Source organism: Leucoraja erinacea, chromosome 16 (genome assembly GCF_028641065.1).
Source record: "Leucoraja erinacea ecotype New England chromosome 16, Leri_hhj_1, whole genome shotgun sequence".
Classification (NCBI taxonomy): domain Eukaryota; kingdom Metazoa; phylum Chordata; class Chondrichthyes; order Rajiformes; family Rajidae; genus Leucoraja; species Leucoraja erinaceus.
The window spans coordinates 44,533,323-44,547,539 of record NC_073392.1 but is presented as its reverse complement, the minus strand read 5'-3'; the positions used below and the strand labels follow the sequence as shown (position 1 = coordinate 44,547,539).

At 45.6% G+C, this 14,217-nt stretch overlaps 1 protein-coding gene across 5 annotated transcripts in view; it reads left to right on the top strand.

The window, feature by feature from the left end:
* Positions 1-14,217, top strand: part of pbrm1 (polybromo 1) — a 68,412-nt gene that overhangs the window by 37,377 nt on the left and 16,818 nt on the right. For all 5 annotated transcript variants that reach the window (XR_008724813.1, XM_055648292.1, XM_055648291.1 and 2 more), the window contains exons 17-21: positions 3,565-3,785; positions 5,253-5,444; positions 6,765-6,922; positions 8,931-9,200; positions 12,148-12,293. Coding sequence is in view for 4 of the 5 variants with exons in the window: in XM_055648292.1 (XP_055504267.1) it covers positions 3,565-3,785; positions 5,253-5,444; positions 6,765-6,922; positions 8,931-9,200; positions 12,148-12,293 (987 nt within the window). In the remaining variant the exon portion in view is untranslated. The remainder of the gene's footprint in view (positions 1-3,564; positions 3,786-5,252; positions 5,445-6,764; positions 6,923-8,930; positions 9,201-12,147; positions 12,294-14,217) is intronic.

Genomic DNA, 14,217 nt, shown 5'->3' with positions numbered 1-14,217 from the left:
CTCAATGAGTTCCGCGCCCACCACGACTTGGAGCTCTTCTACCGTCGCCTCCGCCTCACAGCGCACTTCCATGGGAAGGAGTCCTCGCCCCCCATTGATGACCCCTTTTCCCGTCTCCAACGCACCCGCTCCTCGTGGAACCCCCCTCGTAACCTCCCGGCTTTGGAACTCTTTATCCAAAACTGCCGTCGCGACTTCAACCACCTCAACTTCTCCACTCCCCTGTCTCACTCCAATCTCTCCCCCCCCTGAACGCACTGCCATCGAATCACTCCGCAACAACCCAGATTGGGTTATCAAACCAGCCAACAAGGGAGTTGCCGTGGTAGTCTGGCGCGTCGATCTCTACAAAACTCTCGGACACCTCCTCCTACTTACCCCTGGACCATGACCCCACTGACGAGCACCAGGCCACCATCTCTAGCACCATCACCGACTTCATCAACTCCCACGCCCTGCCCGACTGAGCCTCAAACCTCATCGTTCCCCCCAGCCCCGCACGGCCCGTTTTTACCTTCTCCCCAAAGTCCACAAACCTGACTGTCCCGGTAGACCCATTGTCTGTGCCTGTTCGTGCCCCACCAAACTCATCTCCACATACCTTTGAGGCGTGCCTCCCAGGATGAGGCGTTCCACACCAGGGCATCTGAAATGTCCTCATTCTTCAGGGAACGGGGGTGGAGGCACGCCTCATCGGGGGTGGAGGCACGGGCACTTTCCGTTGCAACCGCAAGAGATGCAACACCTGTCCCTTTATCTCCCCCCTCGACTCCATTCAAGGACCCAAGCAGTCATTCCAGGTGCGACAGAGGTTCACCTGTATCTCCTCCAACCTCATCTACTGCATCCGCTGCTCTAGATGTCAGCTGATCTACATCGGTGAGACCGAGCGGAGGTTGGGCGATCGTTTCGCCGAACACCTCCGCTCAATCCGCAATAACCTACCTGACCTCCCGGTGGCTCAGCACTTCAACTCCCCCTCCCACTCCGAATCCGACCTCTCTGTCCTGGGTCTCCTCCATGGCCAGAGCGAGCAACACCGGACATTGGAGGAACAGCACCTTATATTCCGCTTGGGGAGTCTGCAGCCTGCGGGCATGAACATTGAATTCTCCCAATTTTGTTAGCCCCTGCTGTCTCCTCCCCTTCCTTAGCCCTCGGGCTGTCTCCTCCCATCCCCCAGCCCTCGGGCTCCTCCTCCTCCTTTTTCCTTCCTTCTCCCCGCCACCCCCTATCAGTCTGAAGAAGGGTTTTGGCCCGAAACGTTGCCTATTTCCTTCGCTCCATAGATGCTGCTGCACCCGCTGAGTTTCTCCAGCTTTTTTGTGTACCTCCGAGAGAATATGCAAGTTCCCTGCAAGCTGCATCAAAGGATAGAACTGAACCCAGGCTGCTTAGTTTTGTCGCAACTACAGCAGCACTAAACTTCCGAAGTAAATCTAGTAAAGGCAGTGGTGGGGGAATGTGAATAACCTGGGGGGGAGGGGGGGAGGGGGGGGTGAATAACTTAGAGGGTGCGGGGGGGGGGGGGGGGGGGGGTGCGAAGAATCCAGCGGTAAGAATAACCTGGGGGGGGGGTAGGGGGGTGTGAATAACCCGGGGGGGGGGTGTGAATAACCCGGGGCGGAGGGGGCGAAGGATGAGAATAACCCGGGGGGTGTTGGCTGGGGTTGCCACTTCTTCGCGCTGACTGTGAGCCTAGGGCCACAGCCAGTGCGGAGAAGAGGCGGCAACCCCAGCTCAACTGTCGCTAGGCCAACCGACAGGCACGAACCCCACCACCGCGATGCCTCACCACCGCCGCGACCCCATCGTCTCGATGTCTCCTTCACCGCTGCGGTCTTGATGCCTCCTTGATGTCCGCGTAAAACCCCAGCCGGGCCGACTGTTAGTTTAAATGCGGCCCTCCCCCTGACATCACTCGAAGCTCATCGAATATTCTGTGTGAAACGGGCGTCGACCTGAGCCATTGTGCCCGCCCACCTCTTTGTGACGTCATCAGGTTTTTTAAACTTTAATCTGCAATAAGTCGTGAAATAATATATCAAATCATAAGTGAAGCTGATCATTGCTTAGAGGGGAAAATATGTAAAAAATGTCAGAATATGTAAAAAATTTATCGTTACCACGTAGCATTTGGCAAAAATATAAAGACGCGCACACACACACACACACACACACACACTGAGAGTTTTAAAGTTATATTAGACTGAGTGCTCCCCCAGCGCACGTGTTCCCTACCCGTAGCCCCCAATTGCACTTGCCCTGCATGTTGCAATAGCAATTCGCCCTCCCCCTCCTGTGAGGTGAAAGGTTCAGTTTCCTGTGTCACAGCATTTGATCAAAGTGTGTTGGAAGCTGGCAGGAATGATTTTAACAGTAAAAATCTTGTGAAAGTTGGCATTTTTACAGCTTTAATCACAAGTAACGTGAAATATAGGATGACATCTTCAGTGAAGCTGATCACTGCTAGCCGAGCCATTGTGACGTCATCAGTGAAAGCTGGTTGTTTTAAACTCAAAATACTTTGATTTATTTTTTAACTTTAATCAGTAATAAGTCGAGAAATAAAATAAAATGTTCAATGACTGATCTCTACCTAGAGGGGGAAAATGTGAATCAGAATATGTAAAAATCTTGTGAAAATTGGAAATTTTAAAGCTTTATTTACGAATAACGTGAAATATAGGATGAAATCTTCAGTGAAGCTGATCACTGCTAGCCGAGCCATTGTGACGTCATCAGTGAACGCTGGTCGTTTTAAATTCAAAGTCTTGATGTTTTTAAACTTCTTACTTTTAATCAGTAATGCAGCATAAAATGTTCAGTGAAGGCGATCTCGACCTTGAGTGGAAAAATGTCAATCAGAATATGTAAAAATGAAATCGTTACCGCGTAATGTTTTTGCGAAGATGTAAAGACAACCACATATTATATCACACACACACACACACACACACACACACACACACACACACACACACACACACACACACACACACACACACACACACACACACACACACACACACACACACACACACAATCGGACGTTTAATAAATATACTAGACCAAGTGTTCCTCCAATCAATGGGTCTGTACTTGGTCTAGTATATATATATTAAATATAATGTAAAATTATCAGACTTCAGTCAAGCAAGCAGCAATTGACACCAATGAACCCTGTCCATGGCTACACTGGGGAAATTATCATACCCAGATTCTGATATTCTCTTGTTGGAAGTTGCATGTTTTCTCTATTAGTATGCAAATTTCTCTTGGCTATCTCCTGTCAAAGTCCAAAGACAGACTGGTTGCAGTAGCTCATCCACATATTGTAAACAGTGAATTAAAATAAGCTCATGTTCGGCTCTTATTACCTTCCATCCACTACATACCATACACAGATACCGTGTGGGCTCAATTGTGAAGTTAATTGAAATATATGATGGGGTATAAAGGCCTTGGAAGGATACTGTGATATAGTCATCAAGCTTCGAAAGCAAAAAGGTTAATGTACAGAAGCACAAATAACACTAACATTTATCTTTGTGGCCTATTCAGAACTGATTCAGAAATCTATGAAGATGCAGTGGAGCTGCAGCATTTTTTCATTAAGATACGTGATGAACTGTGCAAAAATGGAGAGATTCTGCTTTCACCAGCTCTCAGCTTCACTCTGAAACATTTGCAGCATGATTTGGAAAAAGAAAAGAAGGAGAAGCTGCCAAAAGAAATAGAGGAAGATAAGCAGAAGAGAGAGGAGGAAAAGAAAGAATTATCAGGTATTTAACTGACATTTTTTGTAAAATGTTTTAGCAGCTTTTACTTTTTACTTTTTTAGGTCATTGTAGGGGGCAAAGTATCTTGGGTTAAACCCCTGTCCCACGGTACGAGTTCATTCCAAGAGCTCTCCGAGTTTGCCCTGATTCGAACTCGGAGATTTACGTTAATGGCCACTCGTCGGTACTTGGGGCTCTCGTGGACATTTTTCAACATGTTGAAAAATCTTCAAGGGTCTTCCCGTGCTTACCTGCCGTTAGCGAGTCTTCCCGAGTACCTGCCGTTTGCATTACAAGCCAGTAAGAGACGTCCCCGACCTCCGATGTACCCACTACGTTCATTCTCTGTGCTGACTACGAGTTTGATTTTTTTTAAACTCGGGAGAGCTCTTGGAATGAACTCGTACCGTGGGACAGGGCTATTAGTTAAATTGCATTTCTGAACTCCAAATCTCCTCCATCCAGCCTTCCCTGAAATGTGATCCTTATTTACATTATTTAAAAAATGTTAAATATTGAAAATGAAAGTAGGGCTTCATCCACCTAAATATATATTGGTATGACTCATCAGACGAATGGATATAGAAAATGTTAGGTCACTAAAAATGAGATGACGAAGACTTGCATGGGGAAGAATATTTTGTCTAAATGCCTTTAATCCCAGTTCATGGCCTTTCTTATGGATAGAGTAGTTAATTTCAGATGTTCTCTTGTTCCCTTCCATCATGACAATGACTAGCCGCAAATGGGACACCAGGATGCCACGAAGTGGCTGCAGAGCATTCTCAAGGTGGGGGGTGAACAGCAATGAAGTTGTTGCGAACGTGACCAAAGTAGGAAAATGGATGAGGTCCTGCAGTGATTATAAGGGGTTGGGCCAAAGGTTTGCAAAGCAGGATCTCAAGTGTAGTAATCTCTGGATTATTCCCAGTGACACATGCCAGCGAGGGCTTCAGTAAATTGCCCTGAGGTAGGGAGTGGATAGTATAAGTAGTAGGATAGCGTAAAACGAGTGTGAGTACGTGATCTGTGGTCAGTGTAAACTTGGCAGGCCAACAGGCCTGTTTTAGGCTGTCTCTAAACTAAAGTAAACATGGTGGCCAACATGGACAAGTTGGGCTGAAGTTCCTGTTTCCGTGCTGCATGATTCTAACTGCTTGCTGGGTTGTATATCATTGTGCTAATTACCTTTCCTTGTATTAACTGTTCACCGTATATGTACACCAACAAGTCATCTCCAAACCTGTTATATCAGAGGGTTTGTTGATGACCTGCTTAAGACTGGTTCATTTATTCATTAAACCATCGAGGCAGCACAAAACAAATAATTCTCTATTTAAAACCTAAACCACATGGTTCCAGGTGGAAGTCCTTCCGATTTCTGTACTTTTTCAAAACATATTTATAATCTTATAATTTGTATATAATTATTTTAAGCACACAAATAACATTTGCAATTCTCCTGAACAGAATCTGAAAAAAACATGAGTGATGATCACTCAGGAAGCCATGGAACATATGGATTCCAGCGTACATATAGCCAGGATTGTAGCTTTAAAGACAACATGTACCACGTGGGAGATTATGTTTATGTTGAACCAGCTGAACCAAACCTGCTGCCTCACATTGTCTGCATTGAGAGACTCTGGGAAGACGACACTGGTAATTGATTCATATTGATTTTTGTTTACAGTTACAGAGATAGGTTTTGTTTAATTTTGGGTTAGAGATTTATGGTGGAGTTATGAAAAATAGAAATAGTGACCAGTTGAGTTAAATGGGAGAGTCCATAATTTTTTTTAAACATTTTTGGCATTTCTATTTAAAGTAATTGCAAAGGGTTATTGTATTGTTTGTAGTCGCAAATTTTACAGCCGGCAACAAAGCAGTAGCACCTAGTACTGACCTGAGGAAAGCCACCCACAGTGAAGTCGAGATTCTTTCTAGAATCAGTTTTATGAGATCTCTTGTATCCTGCAACCGCAACACCATGCAGCCAGTCACATTGAACAATTCTCAAAAACAGAAAACCAGAAAACCCCAACATTTTACAGATTTTAATTGAGATTGTGACATGCAAGACCTGCAGATGAAACATGACTGGCAAGGTGCAGTGGTGTGAACTGCCAGGGGCTGTGGCTTCACTGGTATTACGAGTCTGGGACAAAGTATGGCTAAGGTCATCAGCCAGGATGAGAGTGTGACTGTGATCAGGAACTGGAGACTAGCGTGCAACTGGCAATCTGGGCAGGCATGCGCAGAGAGGAAATGGTTGTAATAGACAAGGTCTGTGCAAGGGCAGGAAGAAGTCAGAGTACTGGAAATGGAAGGGAAGGTGAGAAACCTTTGTGAATGGGGTGTAGGAGCAGGGAGCACTGTGGGTTTGCAGGGCCAAGCGGAATGTGTGTGAAGGGTTTGTAATTGAGATGGGAGGCCAAGAGCAAGGGCGCCTGTGTCCGAGCCCGAGAGTGTATGTGCGTGCATGTGATTCATTGCATAATAAAGAGAAGATATCTATGTGCATGCAGCACAATGGGCAAGAATGAATATTAGCGTTGTGTGTTAATTTAGTGGTTAAAGTAGTTCATTCATTTCAAAATTTTATCAGTGATCAGTGTAAAAAAAAATAGCAAAGATTATCGGCCTAGATTTTGTCCCCATGACTAGGTACTGTATCACATCTTCATTTGTTGACCTTTTTAACATATTGCGATTGGATAGAGCCTGCCTGGGTTGGAAAAACTACCCTAGTATCTCTTCTTCTGTCCAGTAAATATTAAGGTAGTTGAGATGCTCCATGATTGTTTTTTATTTACTTATTTCCTGAACAGATTTACACTTGCCTCCTTCCACGTCTTTCATTATTAGATAGTCTAGAATTATACCTGTTTGCCTAAAATCAGTTTTGTTGCTTTTGATCGTTTTGGCAATCATATCCCTTAAACATGTAACTAACTCTTGGATTCAATGTATATTTTGTAGGTGAGAAATGGCTGTATGGCTGCTGGTTTTATCGGCCAAATGAAACCTTCCACTTGGCTACACGAAAATTTCTTGAAAAAGAAGTTTTCAAAAGTGATTACTATAACAAGATTCTGGTCAGCAAAATTCTAGGCAAATGTGTAGTGATGTTTGTAAAGGTGAGTATATGGTTTCTGATTACCCCATAATATCACCTATTGGGAATTGTAGAATATACAGAGCAATATATACTGTACTTGATTACATTGTCACCAAATTGCAGAACACTACATCTTTTTCTGCAAATAGTTTCTTGCTTCTCTAATACTGCAGTAAGAAAGTAGACCCAGCCAGTGTCCATTCACAGCTGAAAATTACAGCCAAGCCAGCATTGGGGAGAATTGGGTACAACTAGAAAGTAAACTTTTCCAAGCATTCAAAAAGAGAAGAAATAGACTTTGAATCCCGCACAATTTCTTTACATTTTATCCTCTTGTGAAAAATATGGATTTGTGTTGGAATTCTGCAACCAGCCAATTGAGATACTGCCCAAAGGGCTTTTGTTCATATGTCCGTTTCTGATATGAAACCTTGGAAGGTTACCTGTTCATGAGATACATCACAGCCAAATGATATTATCTTTGATTGATCCTCTGCTTTAACGCTTTATGGTAAAGATCACTTGAAACTCTAGTTATTCTGAATAAGCGAGTTAGGTACTCTTTAAAAACGCAAGGAATCACGGGATTTGTCAAAGATCATTTGCAATAAAGAAAAAGCAAACGAAGCTCTGGCTGTATAAACTGTGTATAAATTCTTATCTTTATTCAGAATTTATGTGTAAAATAATATTGAATCTGAGGTACGGGGGTGCCAGGTAGTGGGGGAGTGGGGTGTAACATCAAGAGAGAGAAAGAGGGGGGCAGATGCGAGAGAGGGGGAGAGACTGGACCAGTGGAGAGACATTCTCACCTACTGCACGCACACAGACCCACGTCGCAGCTAGGATCCAGGTCCCTGGCGCTGCCAGCGCTGCCGAACCACCTCTGGACTGTGTGTCGTGTCGTTTCCTCCCCCCGAGGGTCCCATCCCCGCCCACGGGGCGGCCGGAGACGTCCGGGGTGATCCCGGGACGTCGGATCAGAGCAGCGGCGGCCCCAGGTCCGCAGCCAGCGCGGAGAAGTAGTGCCAACTCCAGCCCAACCCCGCTCCAACTCCCGAGGAACCTGCTCCCGGCTGCACCCCCCACCCCACCTTGCGGCAGTGAAAGCCGAGCACCATCCATCAACAGGGACACACACAAAACACTGCAGCAACTCAGCGGGACAGGCAGCATTTCCGGAGAAAAGGAATGGGTGATGTTTCGGGTTGAGACCCTTCTCCAGAGATGTTGCCTGACCTGCCGAGCCACAGCAGCACCCTGTGTGGATGACCAGCGCTCGGCCCCCACTGGCACCAAGGGGGCCAACCGACAGCCACTGGACAAGGCGAGAGGTGCAGCCGATGGTTCCCGGAAGCCGAAGCAGAGCCGAGCTGGAGACCCCCACCACCCCGTGCCGGCTGCAAGCCCGGGGCCACTAGCGCCCCGCCAGCCCAGGGCCAACTGAGGCCGCCAATGGACAGGGACAGGATACCCGGGAGGGGATGGAGACACAGCAACGCAACAGCGCCGGAGACCCGAGCCTGGGCCCGACCACGGACGAAACGCAGGCCTGCACACATGCAGCTGCACAGCTGCTGAGAATGTTTATCGCAAGTGACCTATGACCTGGACGTGCGCAGTTAGAATACCGACCTCGCTTATTGCAACATTTTCCTCCTCAACTCAGTATCTCCTGGACCTCATAACAAATTTACTCCTGCAAATCTGAAATAAGATGATTTAACACATTCTTGATTACATCTGGAACTTCTTGTTGCAGATGACAAAGATGTTCCATTAACACAAGGGCAATATGGACTCCTCATTGAATATTACATTATCATTCTGTATTCTGTCCTTTACAAGTAATTTAGATTGAGACTTGTATTCCTGATTTTACCTGTCTCCATAATTGTACTGACATTTTTTTGTTTTCCTTGAAGAATTTATATTATCTCTGCAACTTAATTCTTGTAAATGAGGGTGAGATGGTATGGCTAGAATGTGTTTTAACTTTTCATTTCTTTGACTGCCCGTGAATGCAGGAATACTTCAAAATTCGGCCTGAAGGTTTCCGAGCTGAAGATGTATTTGTCTGTGAATCTCGATATTCAGCAAAGACCAAATCTTTCAAAAAAATTAAATTGTGGACTATGCCCCTGAGTGCAGTGAAATTTGTTCCACGACACACACCATTACCAGTAGTTCGCGTCGCTTCCGTTTTCGCTAATTCAGACAAAATAGAAAACAAAGAATCTATCGAACCTATGAATGAAGAAACCAAAGGTGACGAGAATAACAGCATCATTGATAAGGTATCTTCATTTATGTTGAATCCTGTTGCATAAGAATCAGGATGAAAATTAACTTTTCAGGGAAATGACCTTCAACAGCACATTGCCAGAGGAATGTATGGTCAAACATGCAATCCGTATTGAAGCAATTAACTTTTTCTATGATTTGCGTGTAATATTAGAAGAATATTGGATTTTTAATTCACATCAAGCAGATAAGATCTTAAAAAATACTTCTTTCTCCAATATGCTGGCTAATATTCTCCTGAAATGACATGACCACAGGGAGGTGTAAAGATCACATTTGTCAGATTTGGGAGGGGAAACTAGGAAAATTCACTGCCATCTGCAAAAGAGTCAGAAAACTATATTTTTTTAATACCTTCCTTAAGTACATGAGTCTTGAAGAATTGTTAAAGGCACCTCTATCCTTTACAGTAGTTCTCAAGATCACAGTTCACCCAGCCCACTTTGCATTCTCAACCTGACAACAGGTACGGAACATTTGCATTTTTCAGCTTGAAATTGTGCAATATGGTGCATACTGTAGCGAGTCTTATAACTTACACTTGAATGCAATATATATGCTTTAAATTGGATTGGAGCGTTTTTGAAAGGGGGGAGGCTGTGCGATCACTGATCACTGGCCTTGGGGGTACCCGGTGAGGGAGTGGAGCAACCGAGTGGGGAGAGGGTGTGGAAGAAGGGTAGGAACCTTTTGAAATTTGATGTATTAAAATCATGTTTTAGTGCACTGTAGAAGTATGATTTCAATGTTTTTTGTATGAAGTATTTTTAAGAGGTAACTTTTTAAGGGGTAACTTTATCCACACAAAGGGTGATGGGTGTATGGAACAAGCTGCCAGAGGAGGTAGTTGAGGCAGGGACCATCCCAACATTTAAGAAAAAGTTAGACTGATACATGGATAGGACAGGTTTGGAGGTATGGACCAAAAGCAGGTGGCGTAGCTGGGACATGTTGGCGGGTGTGGGCAAGTTGCGCCGAAGGGCCTGTTTTCACACTGTATCACTCTATGACTACATTATACCTCCACCATGCATGAATGCTTCAAAATCAAGTGATCGAGTTTTATTGCCATATACTCAAGCATAGAAACATAGAAAATAGGTGCAGGAATAGGCCATTCGGCCCTTCGAGCCAGCACTGCCATTCAATATGATCATAGCTATTCATCTAAAATCAGTACCTCTTTCCTGTTTTTTCCCCATATCCCTTGATGTCGTTAGCCCCAAGAACTAAATGTAACTCTCTCTTGAAAACATCCAGTGAATTGCCTGCACTGCCTTCTGTGGCAGAGAATTCCACAGATTCACAACTCTCTACGTGAAGAAAGTTTGTCCTCATCTCAGTCCTAACTGCCCCCCCCCCCTTATTCTTAAACTGTGACACGCTCAAAGCATAAGAGTTGGCAGCCCTGCACTACTGTTACTTTGAAATAGCAAGTATATTTCAGCTAATGAAACTGCATTTTCTACAGCATTGTGATAATGCAGAACACACTCCATGCATGCCATAAAATTTAAATGAAATCTCCATTTACTCAGAAGAAAATAAATATTGCATTTGTTTTAATACCAAAAGATGATGAAAACTTTTATTATATCTTTGATTGTGATATTTGAAAAGGTAACAAAAATGATTGGAGGATAGGTCAGTAGATGTTTTTTACATGAACATTAGTAAAGCATTTGACAAAGTCTCTCATGGGGGACGGGTTCAGAAGTCACATGGGATCTAAAACGAGTTGGTAAGTAAAATGGGCTTCATCAGAGAGTGGTGGTGGAGAGTTGTTTTTCTAACTGCACGTCTGTAACATGATATTGTGTAAGGTTCAGGGCCAAGATCTCCATTGTTTGTCATATATATAAGACATCTGGATGAAAACGTGGGTGGGTTGATTTGTACATTTGCAGACAAGTCAACATTTGTGGAGTTGTGAATAATAAGGAAGGTTATCAAAGGATACAACAAGACGTAGCCAGTTGGAAATATGGATTGAGAAATGGCAAGATAAAGTATAATCCAGATAAGTGTGAGATGTTGCAATTTAGCAGGTCAGAAGTAAGAGGGCAGTTTGCAATTAATGGCCGAACCATTGGGAGCATTGATGTACAGAGGGATCTCATGGTGCAAGTCCAATACTCCCTGAAAGTGGCAACACCAATGAGTAGGGTGATTTATTTTTTTGTAAGACAACTCATCGTTTGGGGCAGTGAGTATAAAAGCTTGGATGTCATGTTACAGATGTATAAAACTTTAGTTGGGCTTCATTTGAAGAATTGTGTGCACTTCTGGTTGCGAACCCAAAGGAAGGATGTGGAAGCTTTGGAGAGGACACAGACGAGATTCACCAGGATATTGCCTGGTAATAAAGTGTATTAGCTAAAACGTCGGACAAACTTGGGACTGCTTTCTCTTGAGCAGCAGAGACAGATGATAGAAGTTTCTAAAATTGTGAGAGGCATAGGTGGAAATGTGAAACACGACAGGGCATAGATTTAAGCTGATGGGAGCATTTAAAGGAGTTAGACGCAAAATGCTGGAGTAACTCAGCGGGACAGGCAGCATCTCTGGATAGAAAGAATGGGTGATGTTTTGAGTCGAGCCCCTTCTTCAGACTGGGTCTTGAATGATGCTGAGATGCTGCCTGTCCCGCTGAATTACTCCAGCATTTTGTGTCTACTGTGTAAACCAGCATCTGCAGTTCCATCCTACACAACTTTAAAGGAGAAGTGTGAGGAATAGTTTGGTGTCTGGAACTACTTGCCAGGGGAGGTTATAAAATCAGATATATCGACATGAATTTTCAAAAAAACTGACCAACTATTACAGTTATTACTCTTTTTTCCAAAATTTGATTATCAAGATTTCAGTTCTGAGTGACTGCATATTATCTGCTTAATACCAGACAGCACATATGTATAATTACTCAATCTCTTTGCCCAGGATCGAGAAGATGTACCAGTGGAAATTTCAAATGGAGAACCAGGCTGCCAGTATTATGAACAGCTGCATTATAATGATTTGTGGCTCAAGATTGGAGATTGTGTTTTCATAAAATCTCATGGTTTAGTCCAACCACGTGTGGGCAGGTAAATCAGATAACATTTTCTATTAACTCGGGTTTGCTTTTCAATAATCACCATGTTTTAAAAAAAATGCTATTACAGGTACAACCTTTTTCCGACAGCCTATTAAACCAGACATTTTTATAATTCAGAACTTGTCTCTCTTAGGAATGGTTCAAATTTTTGAAGCGTAATTTTAATGGCTGGCTCAGTGGTAGAGTGATGCTCATATCCGCAAAATCGCGAGTTTGGCCTGATCAGGCAGTTCTCTGGAGAGCGAGAGTTTGAGTCTTCAGTGTAGTTTTTTTTCTTGCAGAATAAATGTCTGTATGAAATGCAGTGTGTTGAATGAATTCCTGAATTTGTAAATGTGACCCCAGCATTGAATCACCTCCCGCACTCATGTCACCCTAGCGGGGCTACATGCCCTTAGGCGGCCTAAGGCGACATTTTCACACTCTTATATCCGTGTGCAGCAGAGGCGCCAAACGTGAGCTTTGGTGTGCAGACGACATCCTGGAAAAAATGTCTGGTTTCTTCCAGGTAGGCGATATACCCTCCCGCGCAATATACCCTCCACTTCTCTTTTTAGTTCCCCTTTCTTCCAGGACCGACCCGAGGTTCCGCTGTCACCTCTGCGGGCCACCCTCGGTGAACGCTCACTCAACTTTGTCTTGGGATTCCTACTCTCCCGGTCAATGTACCCTCACCTTCTCTTTTATGAATGGGGATTTAGTTCCCCTTTCGTCAAGGACTGGCCGGAGGTTCCGCTGTCACCTCTGCGGGCCGCCCGCGGTGAACGTCCTGTCTCCCTGTCCCTGGGATAGCAGGGGGCGATAAAAATGCACAATACCCCCCTCCCCCTCCCCCCCCCACCCCCACTCCAGAGGAATCCGCGCTCCCCGATTGGCCGCTACGGCGACAAGTGGCAGTTCGCCCACAGCCCGAGCTGCGCGACCTCAAGAACAAGACGCACCTTGCGCACCATCAGTTTCTGCCCCTCTGGAGTTGGAGCGGGGCTGGGCTGGAGTTGCTGATCTGGGATCTCCGTGCTTGCAGTGGGCCTGGGGGTCGGTGTCCCGATGAGGGGGCCCAGCTCGGGCTGTGGGCGAACTGCCACTTGTCGCCGTAGCGGCCCATCGGGGAGCGGCTCCTGGTGGTCCCGATGTCTCCCGCTAGTTTGCAGTTTTTTCCTCTGGAGTTGGAACGGGGCTGGGCTGCTGCTGGCTGTGGGTCTCTGGGATCTCCGTGCTTGCAGTGGGCCTGGGGGTCGGTGGCCTGTTGGTCCTGACGTCTCCGGTGACTGGCACAGCTCGGGCTGTGAGCGAACTGCCACTTGTCGCCGTAGCGCCCACCGGGGAGCGGCTTCTGGTGGTCCCGATGTCTCCCGCTAGTTTGCAGTATTCCTCTGGAGTTGGAACGGGGCTGGGCTGCTGCTGGCTGTGGGTCTCTGGGATCTCCGTGCTTGCAGTGGGCCTGGGGGTCGGTGTTCCGTTGGTCCTGACATCTCTGGTGACTGGCATTGCCGACGTGAAGACAGTGCAAAGCCCCTACGCCGGTGCAATGCACGGGGAGCTGGAGAGGGGAGGGAAGGGGTCACACACATGGCCGGGAAGCAGAGGGGTGTAGGTGGGGTGAAACTGAAGGGAGCGACAATCTGCAGCTCCCTGCCCGCTGAGTTAAAAAAGTTCCCACGCAAGACTCACGATACACTGTGTATCGTGAGTCTACCGTGGGAACTTTTTTAACTCAGCGGGCAGACAGCAGCATATTGTCAATTATTAACCCTCCCGCGCAATATACCCTCACCTTCTCTTTTATGGATGGGGATTTAGTTCCCCTTTCTTCGAGGACCGACCGGAGGTTCCTCTGTCACCTCTGCGGGCCGCCCTTGGTGAACGTTTTCAAGGACCTTTTTTCAAGGACTGAAAAAATGTCGCTATTCGGA